Source organism: Staurois parvus, unplaced genomic scaffold, assembly GCF_062004578.1.
Source record: "Staurois parvus isolate SC_StPar_1 unplaced genomic scaffold, SC_StPar_1.0 ptg000566l, whole genome shotgun sequence".
Lineage (NCBI taxonomy): Eukaryota > Metazoa > Chordata > Amphibia > Anura > Ranidae > Staurois > Staurois parvus.
The window spans coordinates 705,612-724,986 of NW_028318362.1; the positions used below are offsets into that span (position 1 = coordinate 705,612).

Sequence of the window (19,375 nt, forward strand, 5' to 3'; positions counted from 1 at the left end):
ATAATTAATAATAATTATATTCCAAAAAGTCCAAATGAATCAGTCCACAAGATGATCACCCCGTGTGAAGAACTTGTGCAGAATGAGTAAATACATAACTATATGTGCAGTACTCCCCCCTCAGGTGTGCACTCACTAAAGAGTGTTGCCTCCCACTCTCTTGGTTGGCACACTAGGCTTTAATAGATGATTTTCCAAGAAATGAATTAGACCACTGTGAAGTTTTATTCTCCTTATATCTTGAAAAATGAGAATCCCAGGACAGGCGCACCTGAACTCCAGTGTACAAATTCCTCCTCCTAATACTCCATACTCAAATGACCATGTAAGAGAAAAAAAACGAGACAGCCCCAAATGGTGCAGTACCAACTAGACCAGGGGCAGACTGACCATTTGGAAACTCGGGCACTGCCGAGGGCCCTGGGTCGGTAGGGGGCCCCATGAGATGCCCCTGGTACCCTTTTCATAGGCTTTTTTGTTTGGCCAAGGACACAGGGGCCCCATGATCCCCTATTGCCGGGGGCCCCATGAGTTGTCAGTCCACCCCTGAACTAGACTTTTCTTTATTGCCACAATAAATAATCAATAAAGAATTGCTGCAATAAAGAATTGTCTAGTTGGTACTGCACCATTTGGGGCTTTCTCGTTTTTTTCTCTTACATGGTCATTTGAGTATGGAGTATTAGGAGGAGGAATTTGTACACTGGAGTTCAGGAGCGCCTGTCCTGGGATACTATATTTTTATAGAGTTTTTGCACTGAAAGTTGATGTATGCGCCACCTGAATACTTCCTAAATTGTTTTTTTTTTAACGTATGTGTATTGCATACTCTTTTTTGAAGTTAATGGCATTTTCTGTAGATTTACACCTATTCATGCATGTTGTAATGCATGTGAATACGTTGGACACTTGCATGTTTGGGCAATACTCCCATTCATTTCTAATGGAAGCAAACATGTATAGCACTGTTTTGGGAAAAAATGGTTCAGGTATTTTATCTGGTGCATGGATGTGCACTGAAGATCTTAATACCCCAGTCTGAGGCCTGTGAGATCATAGTCCAAAAATATACGGTACTTACATAGTCACCTCCAAACCAATTCTTTTCCCCCAGTTCCTTCTCTAAACCAGACAGGGTTGTAGGACCATTTTTATCCGTATACTCCTTCATCCTCGTCTAAATAAAAAAATAAATCAGTCTAATTAAATCTACACGTTTTATGCCACAAATATTTACATTGAATTACATACTATTTCTTATATAATTCCAGGGGTACTATAATATGTAATATGTATATCTTGATTTATCTAGAATTCGGCCAACTGCCCCCCCCCCCTTCTTCCTTATTGGCCAGATAAAGTGATGGGTGGCTGTGAGTAGCTGTAAGAGATGATAAGAATAGAGCTTCCAATGAAGCCGAGATTTGCAAATCCGACGTCAGTAAGAACTGTAAGAACTCAGTAAGAAACTAAGAACTAAGAAGAAATATGGAACCAGGAGGGGTCTGCTTTTATGTGATGCCAGATTACCAATATACATAGCAGATTAGCAAATAAACTTTAAAGCAAACTATGGAAGGGAAAGCAACAGGTTTGTGTTAATCCAACCTCACTATCAAGACTTACCTTTGCTTTCCTACCCTGTTCAGCTGCTGGAAGTAAAGAAAATACCAGGTAGTTTTGGATATAGTGAGGTGTGTGAACTGGAAATGCCACATGGGAAAATTCCATGACTTTCTGTTTGGTGCCTTTTGAGAACATCAGGAAGCCAAAACGCCGCATTGGAAGGGACGTCAGCCAACACAGTGACACTGGAAGTGGTTAATACAGGAGAAGGTGGTAGAGAGAGAGCCTAGAGCCGGATCGGGGTTATCCCTATGCTAATAATTAGAGATGAGCGAATCGAACCAGGCGAAGTGGAATTCGTTTCGAATTTCAGGAAAAATTCGATTCGCGTCGAATCCGAATATTTGCATAATTCGGGTGCGCGAATCGGATTTTTCCCGATCAGCCGGCAAAAGTGTCCCTGCAGAGAGCTCCGCTATTTCTGACAGTTCTCTGACAGTTCCTTCACATGTACAGCGGTTGAAACATTGTATCTATTTGTTTCCATTTAGGATACAGATGTTTTTATTCGGAAATAAATAGATACAATGTTTCAACCGCTGTACATGTGAAGGAACTGTCAGAGAACTGTCAGAAATAGCGGAGCTCTCTGCAGATACACTTTTTGCTGTACTGGAATACTTCTTCTTTTCATTCTTCTTTTCATTCTTCTTTTCATTCTTCTTTTCATTCTTCTTCTCATTCTTCTTTTCATTCTTCTTTTCATTCTTCTTCTTCTTTTCATTCTTCTTTTCATTCTTCTTTTCATTCTTCTCATTCTTCTTTTCTTCATGAAAAGAAGAATGAGAAGAATGAAAAGAAGAATGAGAAGAAGAATGAGAAGAATGAAAAGAAGAATGAAAAGAAGAAGAAGAAGAATGAAAAGATGAAAAGAAGAAGAAGAATCTTTTCATTCTTCTCATTCTTCTTTTCATTCTTCTTTTCATTCTTCTTCTTCTTCTTTTCATTCTTCTTCTTCTTTTCATTCTTCTTTTCATTCTTCTTTTCATTCTTCTTCTTTTTTTCATTCTTCTTCTTCTTTTCATTCTTCTTCTTCTTTTCATTCTTCTCATTCTTCTTTTCATTCTTCTTCTTCTTTTCATTCTTCTTTTCATTCTTCTTCTTCTTCTTTTCATTCTTCTCATTCTTCTCATTCTTCTTTTCATTCTTCTTTTCATTCTTTTCATTCTTCTTTTCTTCTTCATGAAAAGAAGAATGAAAAGAAGAAGAAGAATGAGAAGAAGAATGAGAAGAATGAAAAGAGGAATGAAAAGAAGAAGAAGAAGAAGAATGAAAAGAAGAATGAGAAGAAGAAGAAGAATCTTTTCATTCTTCTCATTCTTCTTTTCATTCTTCTTTTCATTCTTCTTCTTCTTTTCATTCTTCTTCTTTTCATTCTTCTTTTCATTCTTCTTCTTCTTCTTTTCATTCTTCTTCTTCTTCTTTTCATTCTTCTTTTCATTCTTCTCATTCTTCTTTTCATTCTTCTCATTCTTCTTTTCATTCTTCTTTTCATACTTCTTCTCATTCTTCTTCTCATTCTTCTTCTCATTCTTCTTTTCATTCTTCTTTTCATTCTTCTTCTTCTTCTTCTTTTCATTCTTCTTCTTTTCATTCTTCTTTTCATTCTTCTTCTTCTTCTTTTCATTCTTCTTCTTCTTCTTTTCATTCTTCTTTTCATTCTTCTCATTCTTCTTTTCATTCTTCTTCTCATTCTTCTTTTCATTCTTCTTTTCATACTTCTTCTCATTCTTCTTTTCATTCTTCTTTTCATTCTTCTTTTCATTCTTCTTTTCATTCTTCTTTTCATTCTTCTCATTCTTCTTTTCATTCTTCTTCTTCTTCTTTTCATTCTTCTTTTCATCCTACTTCTTCTTCTTCTTCTTCATCCTCATCCTCATCCTCTTCTTCTTCTTCTGAGGATGAGGATGAAGAAGAAGAAGTAGGATGAAAATAAGGAGAATTCCAAGCCGGCAAAAAGTGTATCTGCAGAGCTCCACTATTCTGCAGATACACTTAGAGGAGCTCTGTAGATACACTTTTTGCCGGTTTGGAATTATTCTTATTTTCATCCTACTTCTTCTTCTTCTTCTTCATCCTCATCCTCGGAAGAAGAAGAAGAGGATGAGGATGAGGATGAGGATGAGGAAGAAGAAGCAGTAGGATGAAAATAAGAAGAATTCCAAGCCGGCAAAAAGTGTATCTGCAGAGCTCCTCTATTTCTGACAGTTCTCTGACATAGAACTGTCAGAAATAGAGGAGCTCTGCAAATACACTTTTTGCCGGCTTGGAATTCTTCTTATTTTCATCCTACTTCTACTTCTTCTTCATCCTCATCCTCATCCTCATCCTCTTCTGAGGAAGAGGAAGAGGAAGAGGAAGAGGAAGAGGAAGAGGAAGAAGAAGAAGAAGAATGAAAATAAGAAGAATTCCAAGCCGGCAAAAAGTGTATCTGCAGAGCTCCTCTAAGTGTATCTGCAGAATAGAGGAGCTCTGCAGATACACTTTTTGCCGGCTTGGAATTCTTCTTATTTTCATCCTACTTCTTCTTCTTCTTATTTTCATCCTACTTCTTCTTCTTCTTCATCCTCATCCTCATCCTCAGAAGAAGAAGAGGATGAGGATGAAGAAGAAGAAGAAGAAGTAGGATGAAAATAAGAATTCCAAGCCGGCAAAAAGTGTATCTGCAGAGCTCCGCTAAGTGTATCTGCAGAGCTCCGCTATTTCTGACAGTTCTCTGACATTCACTCCATACAGCGGTTGAAACATTGTATCTATTTGTTTCCATAAATGGAAACAAATAGATACAATGTTTCAACCGCTGTATGGAGTGAATGCCAGAGAACTGTCAGAAATAGCGGAGCTCTGCAGATACACTTAGCGGAGCTCTGCAGATACACTTTTTGCCGGCTTGGAATTCTTCTCATTTTCATCCTACTTCTTCTTCTTCTTCTTCATCCTCATCCTCATCCTCTTCTTCTTCTGAGGATGAGGATGAAGATGAAGAAGAAGAAGAAGAAGTAGGATGAAAATAAGAAGAATTCCAAGCCGGCAAAAAGTGTATCTGCAGAGCTCCGCTAAGTGTATCTGCAGAGCTCCGCTAAGTGTATCTGCAGAGCTCCGCTAAGTGTATCTGCAGAGCTCCGCTAAGTGTATCTGCAGAGCTCCGCTAAGTGTATCTGCAGAGCTCCGCTAAGAAATAGCGGAGCTCTGCAGATACACTTTTTGCCGGCTTGGAATTCTCCTTCTTCTCATCCTTCTTCTTCTTCTCATCCTTCTTCTTCTTCTCATCCTTCTTCTTCTTCTCATCCTTCTCCTTCTTCTCATCCTTCTTTTTCTTCTCATCCTTCTCCTTCTTCTCATCCTTCTCCTTCTTCTCATCCTTCTCCTTCTTCTCATCCTTCTCCTTCTTCTCATCCTTCTCCTTCTTCTCATCCTTCTCCTTCTTCTAATCCTTCTTCTTCTTCTCATCCTTCTCCTTCTTCTCATCCTTCTCCTTCTTCTCATCCTTCTCCTTCTTCTCATCCTTCTCCTTCTTCTCATCCTTCTCCTTCTTCTCATCCTTCTCCTTCTTCTCATCCTTCTCCTTCTTCTCATCCTTCTCCTTCTTCTCATCCTTCTCCTTCTTCTCATCCTTCTCCTTCTTCTCATCCTTCTCCTTCTTCTCATCCTTCTCCTTCTTCTCATCCTTCTCCTTCTCCTTCTTCTCATCCTTCTCCTTCTCCTTCTTCTCATCCTTCTCCTTCTCCTTCTTCTCATCCTTCTCCTTCTCCTTCTTCTCATCCTTCTCCTTCTTCTCATCCTTCTCCTTCTTCTCATCCTTCTCCTTCTTCTCATCCTTCTCCTTCTTCTCATCCTTCTCCTTCTTCTCATCCTTCTCCTTCTTCTCATCCTTCTCCTTCTTCTCATCCTTCCCCTTCTCCTTCTCCTTCCTCATCTCCAAGGGCATTTAAATTAAAGGTACAGTGTTCTGCACTAATTTAAAGGCTCTCTGAAGCCTAGAAACCCTTTTTATAAGTTAAATTCGTAGCGAATAAATTCGCATCGAATCGGATTTCTTCCTCAAATTCGGCGAATCAGCCGAATCGAATTTTTGAATAATTCGCTCATCTCTACTAATAATGTAACATGCATTTTTATCCTGGTGCAAGGGTATGCACCTAACAATGTGAGTATTGTTGAAATGGTTTTTAATAATTAAAAGGTTTTAAAAATTTCACACTATGGTAGTCTCCCTCCATCTCTCCCTACATGTGTGAGACAATTAAAAGGAAAGAGTGCAACTGGCCCAAGAAGAAGGCTGATGGTGGTTATCCATGATACTAAGTGCTGTATGACTCACCTGTGATAGGTAGTCATATAAATCTGGTGAGTGTTCTGTGATTATGGTGGAGGATTTCGGGAACACTGTGGCACTGATTGTTGGAAATGGAACACTTTTTTGACCATGGACACTTTTATAAGTTTGAAGGCATTGTGCATTATACTGTGAATAACTGAAAGCACTTGGGCATTTTATATGAACAGAGAGACTTTACTGAAGCACAAAGAATACTTCATTGAATTATGTTTAATTTTTATTTGAGGATATGAGGATTGAAAAAAAAAAATAATATATATATATATATATATATAGTTCCACTTTATATATTTATTATGTGTTTTTAGCACTGTGCTTCTATATACATATTCTTGTTGGGATTGTTACGTATACCTTGAGTGCTAGCTGCTTCTATATATTTTTACTAGCGCTCGCCTGTATACTTTTGTTATATGTTTGTTTATTGCACATGTTTAAACAAAAACCAATAGCATTGCATAAAAGATACAATATATATACGGGCTGATATGATTAGTATTGCACTTGGTACAGAGTTATGGTGAATTAAGAGATCACATCAAAAGTGCTGTTTCACATTATTTAAATTGCTTTTTCTTTTGGGTATAGAGAGCTATGAGAGGAGAAGCAGCAGCAGCACATTGATCTTCCCCGTGAATGGCTGTTCTGGGGGAAGGGGAAGTGTCAACACAAGCCTGATCATTGGAGGAGAACAGACTAAGTTCCCAGCACAGCTAGAAAACTGACCATGATGTGCTGTTATGCCTAGTGTAGTCAGTTATTAATAGCAAAGCAGAGTGACTGGAAGGAACACCAGTGATTTCACACAAAGGACGCAATACAAAGAGAACAGGATACTTTTCCACACAAGTACATGGTACAGCAGGCACATATTAGGAATATAAAAATGTTGGGTTTACATATTCTTGAAGAGTGAGTGTGTCCATGCAGCGTAAGAAGTTGATAACATGAATTATGATGCATTCTCAGACTGTTGTCACCAGTTTAATGCGATGTCATGCTTGGCTCAAAAGAAAAACATTTCAGGAAAAAAAAGGTTTATACTTTTCATAAATCTGATTGTGTGAAACTCAGTTTTTGCACCTGCACTAAAAAGGGAACCTGTATGAAGTATTGAAGATGCTATGGACAAGAGGGTTATAAGAGAAGTTCACCTTTATACAAAAAATATTAAATGCACTTTTTTGCAGGTAAAATAAATGTGCATTTATTATTTTTTGTTGCAGGAGCGTGTAAACCATTAGATCGTTGGTGCCATGCAGGTTTCCTGCAGATCTGCCCGTGTATCCCGTACAGGCAAGCTGATATACTGACAAGAAGACTTAATGAACTACCACACTGCTGTTCATTGAGAACTACAAGCCTACAACTGCTAAGGCTGTCGGGATTAGTAGTTTCTCACTTACAGAATTCTGTGAATGAATGATGTGGCTGGGCAGGCGGAGCCCTGCATGGCCAAGTTTTTTTAAAAAAATTGACAACTAGCAACGGGGGTAGAAGATTCCCCGTGAGCTGTCAGAGCGGAGGGATCCGGGGCTGGTCTGATTATAACATGTTACATGTTACACCCTGAACATGGGTGTAACATGTTATGAAAAGTGAACTTTCCTTTAAAGGAGCTGAGAATGAGCAGTCATGTGAGCAGAACTCGAGATGTAATCAACCTGGAAGGAAACCATCATTTTTCCCCCCATGAATATAACAGACTGTAAACTGCAGCTGGAGAGGCACCAAGCAAAAGTGACTAGTTTAAGCCCTGTTGAGGTCCTGTCCATAATAGAGAAAGCAGACAGGGTCCAGCACACTGATGAGAATGGGACTCTGGGATGTGTTGTTCCCAACTGCTGTGAGGGGTGAGTGACTGGCATGCTGAATTTTTTATAAGAACTCTTGATTTGTCACTGATATACAAGAAAATTCCCCATTCCACCCTCTGTGGTGAATACCGGCGTACCTCAGTTTATGAATTGAATTAGTTCTGCGGGACTTGCGAAAAATTCATAAACCTAACGTGGTTCCTATAGGAATGCATTGAAAACCAATTAATCCGTTCCGGACGTCAGAAAAAAGTTTTAAAAAAGTCTTATCTGTTCAAAACTCTTTATAAAGTGTACTTTAAAGGCATAGTACTGTACAGGGACATGATAAAACAAAAATTGTAAATGCATTGAAAACCAATTAATCCATTCGTATTGTGAAAAAAATTAGTAAACTGAGGCATTATTTTCAATGGATTTTCATTCGTAACCTGAAAATTACGTTAACCGAGGCGTTTGTAAACCGAGGTACGTCTGTATAAGTGTGTACATCCATGCAAGCTAGCAGTGGGAGACAGTTTACTGTGTGTGTGTGTTTACTTTTAAGTGGTCTTTCCTTGCACCCAGGCATTTGCAGCATCTATTTTTTTTATCACTTATGGACATTACTGGCATGCATGCACCCCTGTTCAGTATCTACCAATCACTGTGTTTCCCTGAATAAATAGTATAGAAATCTAATGCATTTTTGATTTGGGGACATTTATTACATATTTATTTTTGCATGAAAAGCACATACACAACTGGGTCTGAAAGCACTGATGGAATATACTGTATGTATGCTGCATATAAAACATTATATTATAGTACAGTAAAAGAATCATACTTTGTCTTCTGCGTACCAGGGAAATCGTGACACAAAGTCATCAATGGTGTCTAATATGGCATCAATATGAAGGTCATCCAGTTCCGTCTTCCCTGTCAGTCCTGATGATAAACAGAAAAGAAAAGAAAAACCACAATGGTTATAAATACATGCAGTCCATATATTGGGTTCAACGTCTTCAGATCTGTATAAACCAGATGCCAGTCTATGCTCTCTGAAATATGTGCAAGAACCCATTCTAAGTTAAAGGAAATCTTTTTCTATGTATTACCATACATATTTTTATGCCTGGTTGTCCCTAACATCAATTCACTCTTAAACTGATTAAGATTTTGTACTTATATCTAAAAAGTTAGACTAAAATCACAGGCTTTAATCTACATACTTTTCTTATGCTCCGAAAGCCATTGGACCAGAATGACAGACCAGGAACTTGTATTTTCAGCATGGTGGGTCAACAATGGTGGCTTCCATACTTTCTCTTTACAGGTATTCACAGTATAAAAACACACACACGAACACATACTATATACATGATATAAATATATTTTTAGATATTATTGTTAATCATTATGCCCAATTCAGTTATGTTTTACATTACAACGAATTTACCTGCTTTCCTGGCCAAGTATCTGCCTATAGCAAGGCTCTGATAATAAACAATCCCATCAATTTCTAAAACTGGGATTTTCCCAAATGGATAAGCTGTTGGAGAAAAAAAAAGAGCACAGCTGAGCAATAAAATATAACACTTCCCTTCTTTTTCTATACCTATGATTGGATGAAAATATTTTCCAGAAGCCATGGCAAGCTTATGCCTATGGGCACTACTTTACAATTTTTTTCCATAGCCATTTAAACTATTTGAACACTGCTCAATCACAAAAAAGGTGATTGAGAAAGAACAAGGTAAGCAGTACAACAGGGGCCTGGCATGGTTGGGACATAAGGCTCCTGATTTTCTGTGCCTGAAGGGTGCAGGAACGTAAATCTGGCCCTAAATGCAACACATTAGCCTAATATAACAAAACTCCTTAGAGCAAAACCTGTCATAACAGGATTTAAATGCAAATATGGTTATTTTTGAAGCATTATTAATTGTGACACCTGTAAGATGCTTAGCACCTTGGACAAAGAGAGTGGACAATAACTCAATTGCTGGTCAATTAACTATCATGACCAAAACTACTATATCTGATATGTACAATACTGATTTTAATGTAACTGCGGTTTTGCAATTTGGTTTTCAATAAGAAAAAAAAGCAATTTCAATAAGTAAAAAGGCAGCAACTCCATTGTGTTCCTTCTACAGGTCTAAGGATAAATGGATATTAAAACTGGCTACAATAAGAACACACAAAACATCATGATTAAAAAGATGTACAGGCACATCCTAAGCAGTTATGAATTTGTTACATTGTATAGACACACCATAAGCAGCCTCTTATCAACATTTTTCTCCTATAAATACCTATTAATGTCACCTTTTATTTCTATCTTTTGGAAAGGATAAAAAAAAAGCTTTACTTGCAAAATATCAGATGTTTAGCTCAGCACAATAATCTGTTGAAAACCTGTATAATATCTGAACACTTACAAGACTTGTGTTCAGGCCAGTCATTTTCTTCAATTCTGCAGTCTTCATACTCTGTATTCATATAGGCAAATAGGTAGCGAAGGAGCTCTGCCTTTCCTCTGAAATTGAAGTAGGTGAGCTTATAGATTGGCATGACTTGTTTCTGCAAAAAGTGGAATTTATTAAATACATTACTCCCCATACCTAGCTGGAAATGTATTTTAAAATTGCTCTCAGTGCTGGTCATTAAAGCATAACTGTCACCAAAAGCTATTTTTTCATGCTAATGTTTTAAGTCTACATAAAGCCAAAAGTTTCTCTCTTTAGTTTTTGATTTCGAGTGATGAGGGGTCAGGTTTTTACTGCCAACTGTATCCCCTATGGATTTTCACACTTTCTAATTTTTCTGGTAAACATTTTCAGCAAGGTTGAAAGTGAAGGAAAACCCCAAATTATTAGTTGTCCCCACAATGGAGAGAACATTTGTTCTGGCAACAACTTTTTAAATGGGATTTCCCTGATTTTGGAGAGATTTCCAATCACTTCCAAAAAAAGGTTTAGCTTCATATATACTTTGTTGATGAACCCCCCCCCAAAAAAAAAAAATACTTCTTGGATAAGTCATAGATAGATAGATAGATAGATAGATAGATATTTTATAACAACTATCACATAATCAGCCCAAGCGTAATTAAAAAAAAGGTTTGGATTCTTTCATATGTGCAGTAAATTTGAAAGGCAATTCACCAATGAAGGAAGGCAGGAAAAGAGCCAGCTACATGAAAAGAAAGAGGAAAATTGAGCCACCTTAAAAAAAAAAAGAGTTCCCATGTACAAAAAAAAGCCTCCATGATTTCAAGGATCCCGAATGAATTTTTTTTTTTTGAGATTTAGAAAAACTGACTGCAGATTGGAATGGAGAAGTTAATTTTGGTAATGATAAACAAAAAAATTATGATAGCAGGTAAGAGAGAAAAAGGGATTGGTAACCACATGCAGAAACATGAAGGTATATCAGTGCATAAATATCAGGAAGCTGCATTCAGCCACATAAAGTGTTTTAAAGAATACTTGGCCTCATTTATCAGTATGTGTGAAATAAGAATTGCCTGTGTGTCCTCATTGCAATCAACAAGTTTCTAGCTGGAATTTTCCAGTGCAATTTTAAAAATTGTTACTGTGAGCAAACACATAGAACCACTGTGATTCTCAAAGCAATCAGGTTACTCCTTCCCTTTTTGACCTGTATTAGAGCAATAAATCGTCTGACTGTTTGCCATGAATAGGACAGTTCTTTAAGACATACCTGTGTTACTCTACTATTTATATTTAAGCGTAACTCTGGTGAGGCAGGCATCTATCTGATCAATAGGCAATAAAAAGAAATAAAAGCCAGATAACATTTTTGACAGATTTTGATAGCCACTGGAATGGCCATCACAGCAGCAGAAAAATGCTAACTGTGGCAAAAACCAGTGTAAACAAGGTATTGCGTTTAGCACTTGGACACCAAAAAATACCAAAAGCTTTTTGCAGCATTTGGTGTTTATTGGCCAAAATGTTCCTCTCCTGAACATGAGTCTTCTGCGTTCAGGACAGGGACATTTAACTGCCCCTAAACTCTGCTGCTGCTAAACTCTGATAAAAGCTTATGTGTGCATGGACACATGGACACACAGGCTTTTGTTGAGTTCAGTTCAGGGGCTTTGGCAAAAAAAATGCCAAAAGCTCTTAAACTCATGTATAGGAGCAGCAGTGTGCATGAGACCCAAAATGTAATAGGGTTGACTTTCTAAAGGCAAAAAGAATGTGTTCTTTGCAAGGGCATTTTCCTCAGAGCTTCTTAAATGAGGTAAAGCTTCACTTTGCAAAGAATACCCAATCACAGGCAAGGAAAATTAAAAAAATGCATTTTTTCTTGCACATGATTGGATGATGGAAGTCAGCAGAACTTCCCATCATTTACTATTGCACTTGTAAAGTGCACAGTCTATTTCCGTTTTATAAATCAATCTCAATATTTCTCATAAAGAGTGAAAAAGTACTAAACATTCTCTTTAGTAATATAATGTGCACCGGGGCAGACTGACCATTTGAGCACTCAGGCACTGCACGAGGGCCCGGGGTCAGAAGGGGGCCCCATGAGATGCCCCTGGTACCTTTCATTGTCTTTTTCATAGGCTTTTTTGGGTGTGGGTGAGGACACAGGGGCCCCATGATCCCCTATTGCTCGTGGGCCCCATGATTTGTCAGTCCACCCCTGCACTAAGGTGGTTGGTGGAGCTACAACAGAATCTATGCATTTCCTATTCCTAATAACTATATCTAAATTATTTTGATTATTTATCAACATAAATGTTTTTAGGCACATTATAATAAACTCAAAATATGATGGTATGGTCAATTTCTCAACAAGGATTCACTACTAAGAACATCTTAGTATACTGTATATGTACTTTGTGTATTAAATCTTATCTCAAGGCATAAGAATAACTATCTTATTGCAATGGACTCTTTCTAGCTAAAGGCTGCCATACATGGTTTGAATTTTGAGAAGTTCGTGCTGAATTGGTCCAACTTCAAGCTATGAGTGTCCCTGTCGGCACCACCTGGCTCAACAAAGGTTGACTGAACAATCAACATTTGTTGGTGGGTCCAAGTGGAAAACAATCAGATGCATCCAATCAGATACAGGCACTGTCTAGTTATTCTTACAGCAGCTGGAGGATACAATAGTGTAACTGGAGGAGTTTATTATTATAATTATTACTACTACTACAGATACTTGTATAGCGCTGATAATGTACACAACTTCATGCTATGAGTGTCCCTGTCGGCACCACCAGGCTCAACAAAGGTTGACTGAACAATCAACATTTGTTGAAGGGTCCAAGTGGAAAACAATCAGATGCATCCAATCAGATACAGGCACTGTCTAGGTATTCTTACAGCAGCTGGAGGATACAATAGTGTAATTGGAGGAATTTATTATTATAATTATTACTACTACTACGGATACTTGTATAGCGCTGATAATGTACACAGCGCTTTTACATAAATATATTATACATTCACATCAGTCCTTAACCATCGAGGAGATTAAAATCTAAGCTCCCTAACTCACATTCATACATATTGTACATACACATACTAGGGCCAAAGTAGACTGGAGCCAATTAACCTATTAGCATGTCTTTGGGGTGTGGGAGGAAACCAGAGTACCCAGAAGAAACTCATGTAGGCACACAAATAACATTAGATTTCTATTGTTCAACCCATCAATTATCACACTAGGATTGCTTATTAGGATGCGTCTCACCATAATTGGATTTAGCTGGAAGAGCTTTGAGTGCTTCATGTCCCGCCCTAATATGGCCTACCCATAAACACTGATACCATATCCTTTTGGTAGGTTTCTTTTGGATATACCAGGATTACCAACTTAACTCTTTACAACGGCTACTATTTACTGAAATCAGAATTTTCTTCTATTTAGAGTTTTTATCAGCTGTCTGATCTGTCTGTGGGTCCCCCATACCCTCCAGGGGTAGAATGTGGCTTCCTGGACTCTAGCTTGGGGCATATCGGTCCAATCTCTAACCCTGCAAGCCATTTAGATCCCTGCCCAGTGGTAGGGTTTTCTTGATATATATGTATTATGCATGTAATATATTGTCTTGTTTTTTCTGTAGATGTTTTTTCATGTAAAAATACCTCAACTGCGAAAAGGCTTTCTAATGCGTCTTTGTTGTATTTATTCTATGGCATCTGTTGATAGATCAAGTAAAAGATTGTGATAAACCAATTATGAATATATAATGCATGGGTATGGCTTTACAGTTCATATGGGAATCCGTGTAAATATGACTGAGTTTATGTTGTTTTTAATAGAAAATGTTTTTTTTAATTAAAAAAAGTTTTGTTTTGATATAATTGTTTTTTTGTGTATGGTTAGTTCACCAGCACCAAGAAAGTCCTACTCCCTCAAATATTGTATTTTTCAGCTTTAACCAAAGAGATAGATTGCCATCAAACTGCATGACATACAGAGACTTCACCATTGGTTATATAAGTAGGCAGTGCTGATTGCTCATTCATAATGGTAAAGGATCATTCAGCACTGCAGGCTGTTTGTCTATCTGCAAGTGCTTGTAAACATATACAACCATGGCAGATAGATCACACTTCTCCATAGAAAGACACACAGCCTGTAGCGCTGAATGATCTGTTGTGAATGGCAGTATTGACAAAAATCAACCCCGTTAACAGAGTCCTGAATAGTCACTCACAATTATGTATCCTTGCTAGTGGTGTGATCGAAAAAGGGTGCACGTGCGCCACCCTACCCGTGCCGCCATTGGTGTCTGTGGATGTCAATCACCGAGTCTCGGCTGGAGATTTCCGGCTGGCACCCAGTGATCGCTGATTAAAGTTGATAGGAGAGACCTGTGTATACACAACACAGGTCTCTCTCCTGCCAGCAAGGACATGCTGCTTTGTATTTTTCTGCACAGCATGTCTCCGTAGTAAAACAGCACACAGCACACATAGTAAAAGAGCAAACAGTTAATCCTTTGATCGCCTAAAGCTTAACCCCTTCCTGCCCAGTGTCATTGGTACAGTTTCAGTGCTTTTTATTAGCACTGCTCACAGTATTAGTGTCACTGGGGATGTCAGTGGCAGTTAGTCAGTTCTCACTCAGTGTCAGAATGCCAGCCGCAATCTTGCTATAAGTTGCTGATAGCTGCCATTACTAGTATTAAAAAAAAAATTCCATTATATATACTACCATTTGTAGACACTATAACTTTCACGTAAACCAATTAATTTACATATATTGGGATTTTTCTTATCAAAGACATGTAGCAGAATACATTTTGGCCTAAATTTCTGATGAAATTAGATTTTTTTTATTTTTGTATTGGATATGTTTTATAGCAAAAAGTAAAATATTGTTCTTTTTCAAAATTGCCAGTTTTTTTGTTTATAGCACAAAATATAAAAAATGCAGAGGTGATCAAATACCACCAAAAGAAAGCTCTATTTGTGGGGAAAAAAAGGACATACATTTCATTTATATACAGCGTTGTCAGTTAAAGTAACGCAAAAAAATGGCCTGGTCAGGGAGGGGGGTAAATCCTCTGGAGTGCAAGTGGTTAGTAATTTTGTATTGTGCATTCATGCTCTTATAATGTGTTTACTCCACTCCTCCATCTCCAGTTGTGTTGACCTTACGTTTATGACCCCCATACTATGTAAGGTCATAAATAGCATGTGTCCTCCTTAAATGGGATCCTCTCTCCTCCAGCTCCTTTTATTCTTCAGTGATCAAAAGACAGTGTGTGGTCCCTTTAAATGGTATCCTCTGCCCATCAGCAAGTAGCCACTCTTATCCTCTACTCCTCCAAAGTGCAGCATCACAGAGAAGACAAACAGTGGTCTTCCACAGATAGATAGTGAAGTAAAAGCAGCACATATTACATACATTACACATTGTTAGGCACACAGTTAACCCTTTTTTTGCCCCTAGATGTTAATCCCTTCCCAGCCAGTGTTATTAGTACAGTGACAGTGTACAATATAAGCACTGATCACTGCATTAGTGTCACTATTGATGTCAGTGTCAGTTAGTGTATCTCCAAGCCAGCGTCAACTAGTGCCAGATTACCCGCCACACTTTCACAGTCCCACTATAAGATGCTGATTACCACCATTACCAGTATAGTATCAGCTGCATAACTTCCAGCGTATAAACTATAGTTTGTAGACACTATAAATTTCACACAAACCAATTATTGGGATTTTTTTTTATCCAAGACATTTAGCAGACTACATTTTGGCCTAAATTAATGAAGAAATTTTATTTTTAAATTTTTTTTATTGGATATGTTTTATAACAGAAAGTAGAAAATGTTGTTTTTCCAAAATTTTCAGTTTTCACAAAAAAATTAAAAACCTAATGGTGATCAAATATTACCAAAAGAAAGCTCTATTTGTGTGAAAAAATAGGTAAAAAATTTATTTGGGTAGTGTTGTATAACCACGCAACCACGCCACCTGAATAGCAAAAAATGTCCTGGTCATGAAGGGGGTAAAACCTTCCGTAGCTCAAGTGGTAAATGTGTATAAGAATGAACACAACCACCATGACAGATGTAAAATCATATTGAAACCCTGTGTTTCAATACAGTACATACTAACTTTAACCGCTTTCCTGCCACCCTATAGCACAAATACTGCTACAGGGTGGCAGGGCTGGGAAAAATAATGTATATATATATATGCGTCATTTTGTATTTATGGGTAGGGGGCACACGCTCACTGCGTGCGCTCCCTACCCGCACCACCATTGGTGGCTACTGCTGTCAATCACTGGGTCCTGGCTGGAGATTCCCCAAGTATCACTGACACGGGAGAGATCTGTATGTAAATAATACAGACCTGTCCCCTGTCAGCTCCAGCATGACAGGAGAGCAGAGCAATACAAAACAGCATGCCTCACTAAAAAACACACACAGCACACAGTAAAACAGTACACATCACACACTTAACCCTTTGATTGCCCCAGATGTTAACCCCTTCCTGCCCAGTGTCATTAGTACAGTGTCAGTGCTTTTTATTAGCACTGATCATTGTATTAGTGTCACTGGAGATGTCAGTGACAGTCAGTTCCCCCCAGTGTCAGAATGCCCGCCGCAGTCCCGCTCTAAGTCGCTGATCACCACAATTACTAGCATAAAAAAATGTACAAAAAAATAATTCCAGTATATATACCGCCATTTGCAGAAGCTATAACTTTCATGTATACTAAATAATTTACACGTATTGGGATTTTTGTTAGCAAAGCCATGTAGTAGAATACATTTTGGCCTAAATTTATGATGAAATTTGATTTTTGATTTTTTTTACTGGATACATTTTTATAGCAAAAAGTCAAAAACATTGTTTTTTTTTTTCAAAATTGTCATCTTTTTTTGTTTGTAGTGCAAAAAATAAAAAGCACAGAGGCGATCAATTACCACCAAAAGAAAGCTCCATTTGTGGAAAAAAAAGGACATAAATTAAATTTGGGTGCAGCGTTGCATGACCGTGCAATTGTCAGTTAAACTAATGCATCATGTATCACAAAAAATGGCCTGGTAAGGAAGGGGGGTAAATGCTTTGGAGGGCAAGTGGTTAAAGATATCAAATATATTTCTGAAGATATTGTGGAATTTGTCATGTGAAACATCAGTGATGTCTACGAAGGTTCATTCAGAAACGTTCTTATAAACGTCATGGACGTAGTCATGAGCTTTTACTTTTTCAGCTAGCTATCAGCTGCCATGTAAAAAGTGAAAGTGATCTAGGTGACTCTACAGTGCTGAGAAGGGAACACCCTCCGCCTGACAGTAATGCCTGCTGTGTTTTCTGGGAACTCCCATTCCTCTGGGTAGTAAACCACTGTAACTCATTAAGCAGGAGTAGCTCAAGTCCATTTTTCCTCCCAAATGCTTGTTTTTTCAGTTTTACAATACAAAAACACATACACACTCAATCAAGTTATGTGAAAACCACCATCAAAAGTTTTCCAAGAGTACAAATATTACGATAATGACAAGGAAAAGCAGTAACAGCAGTTTTCACACAACTGGTATAAAAGGCACATACAAATTTTTCTTCATATTGTCGCAATTTTTCACAAGCATAATAAACCATAGCAGGGGACTTCTTCAAAAATAAACACATTCTAATTTTACTTTACCTTAAATTAACCTTTTAACATACTGTCTGCACAGAAGTATCAGTGCTTACAGTGGTTGTAAACTCTAATAAGTGAAACAATATGAATAAATTATATCCAAAAGTGTCAAGTGTAACAGACAACAGAATTATGTATAATAGTCCTTCCAGTGTGAATCTGTATGCTTGCCGTGCCAACCAAGACAAACTGGCGTGCCCCTGAGGATGTGCATGTGCATGAAACGCATTGGGTGGAGCCTATGTGCTGACGTCATGCCGCCATGTCTGCGAATCGGAGCCATGACCATTTTGGTACAGTATATGTGATTTTGATTGTTCCACGTGGAATGCTTTGTATGGAATGCTTTTATGATCATTAAACTGCTACACTATATGCAAATTCTGGGGCCCTGTGTGGTGAGCATCTTTTTTCAAGGTCCAAACCGTATTGGTAATATTGCTGGAGAGCGGATAACATAGATCTCATGGTGAGGAATTACATGCTACTGACCAAGTAGCTTTCTGGTGAGTGCATAGTAGTGGAGGACCCCACACTGGAAAGGAGCACTTGGTGGGATTGAACACAGTTTGTCTTGGTTGGCACGGCAAGCATACAGATTCACACTGGAAGGACTATTATACATAATTCTGTTGTCTGTAGCACTTGATACTTTTGGATATAATTTATTCATATTGTTCCACTTTGGTACACCATTTATTATGATAGATATTTATGCGTTGCACGGTTTTGTTATTTACACAGGTATTGAGATTTTGTCACTTTCTTTTTGTGCACGCTGCTTCCATCTCTGCAATGCTCGCCATTTATCTTTGGATAAGCTGTGTGCCTGTTTATTTGCAATCTTCTCTACATCTGTCCAAAGTGCTGAATTTAAAGCTTGTCTGAGAGTTCAGAAAACAGGGGGTGGAGAGCTGAAATTACTGTGAGCTCTGCAGAGCTCAGTGAGGAGAACTCTGAGGGCTGATTGGGAGGAAGAGACACCCCCCCCCCCTCCACACAGCTCACAAAAAAAGAGCTGAGGCTGTCAATCTGCCGAAGGTCCCTCCCTTGTCAGCATATTTCTCTTGGGGTCAAGAAAACTTGTCAGAAGCTATTCATGCTGATAGTAGAGGAACGAGGCAGCAGACAGAAATGACACTTAGTGTTCTTAATTGAGAAAATACACACTATAGAGGGATATGTTTTCTTCATATTTCATGTCTGAGATTTTCAACCACTTTAAGTGTTGGTGCAAAATAGCTCGGTCATGCCACAACCACTTATCCATCGATCAATTGAATATCTGCATCACACCCCTCATATACCACAATACACTCACAATATAACCAGGGTCAACATTGCAATAGAGTTGTGCTATTATTGATATGGGAGCCAAACCTGCCACAGCAGGTGCAGATTTTTACACATGTGTGAAAGACTAAGATTTTGCCCTGTTAGGAAAGTGGTT

At 38.1% G+C, this 19,375-nt stretch overlaps 1 protein-coding gene across 1 annotated transcript in view; it reads right to left on the bottom strand.

The window, feature by feature from the left end:
• Window positions 1-19,375, bottom strand: part of LOC149450657 (hematopoietic prostaglandin D synthase-like) — a 53,861-nt gene that overhangs the window by 11,464 nt on the left and 23,022 nt on the right. Inside the window, exons 2-5 of the mRNA XM_089691629.1 lie at window positions 10,206-10,347; window positions 9,221-9,313; window positions 8,609-8,709; window positions 1,082-1,177 (exon numbers count right to left, since the gene is read on the bottom strand). Coding sequence (XP_089547755.1) covers window positions 1,082-1,177; window positions 8,609-8,709; window positions 9,221-9,313; window positions 10,206-10,338 — 423 coding nt within the window. The 5' untranslated portion in view covers window positions 10,339-10,347. The remainder of the gene's footprint in view (window positions 1-1,081; window positions 1,178-8,608; window positions 8,710-9,220; window positions 9,314-10,205; window positions 10,348-19,375) is intronic.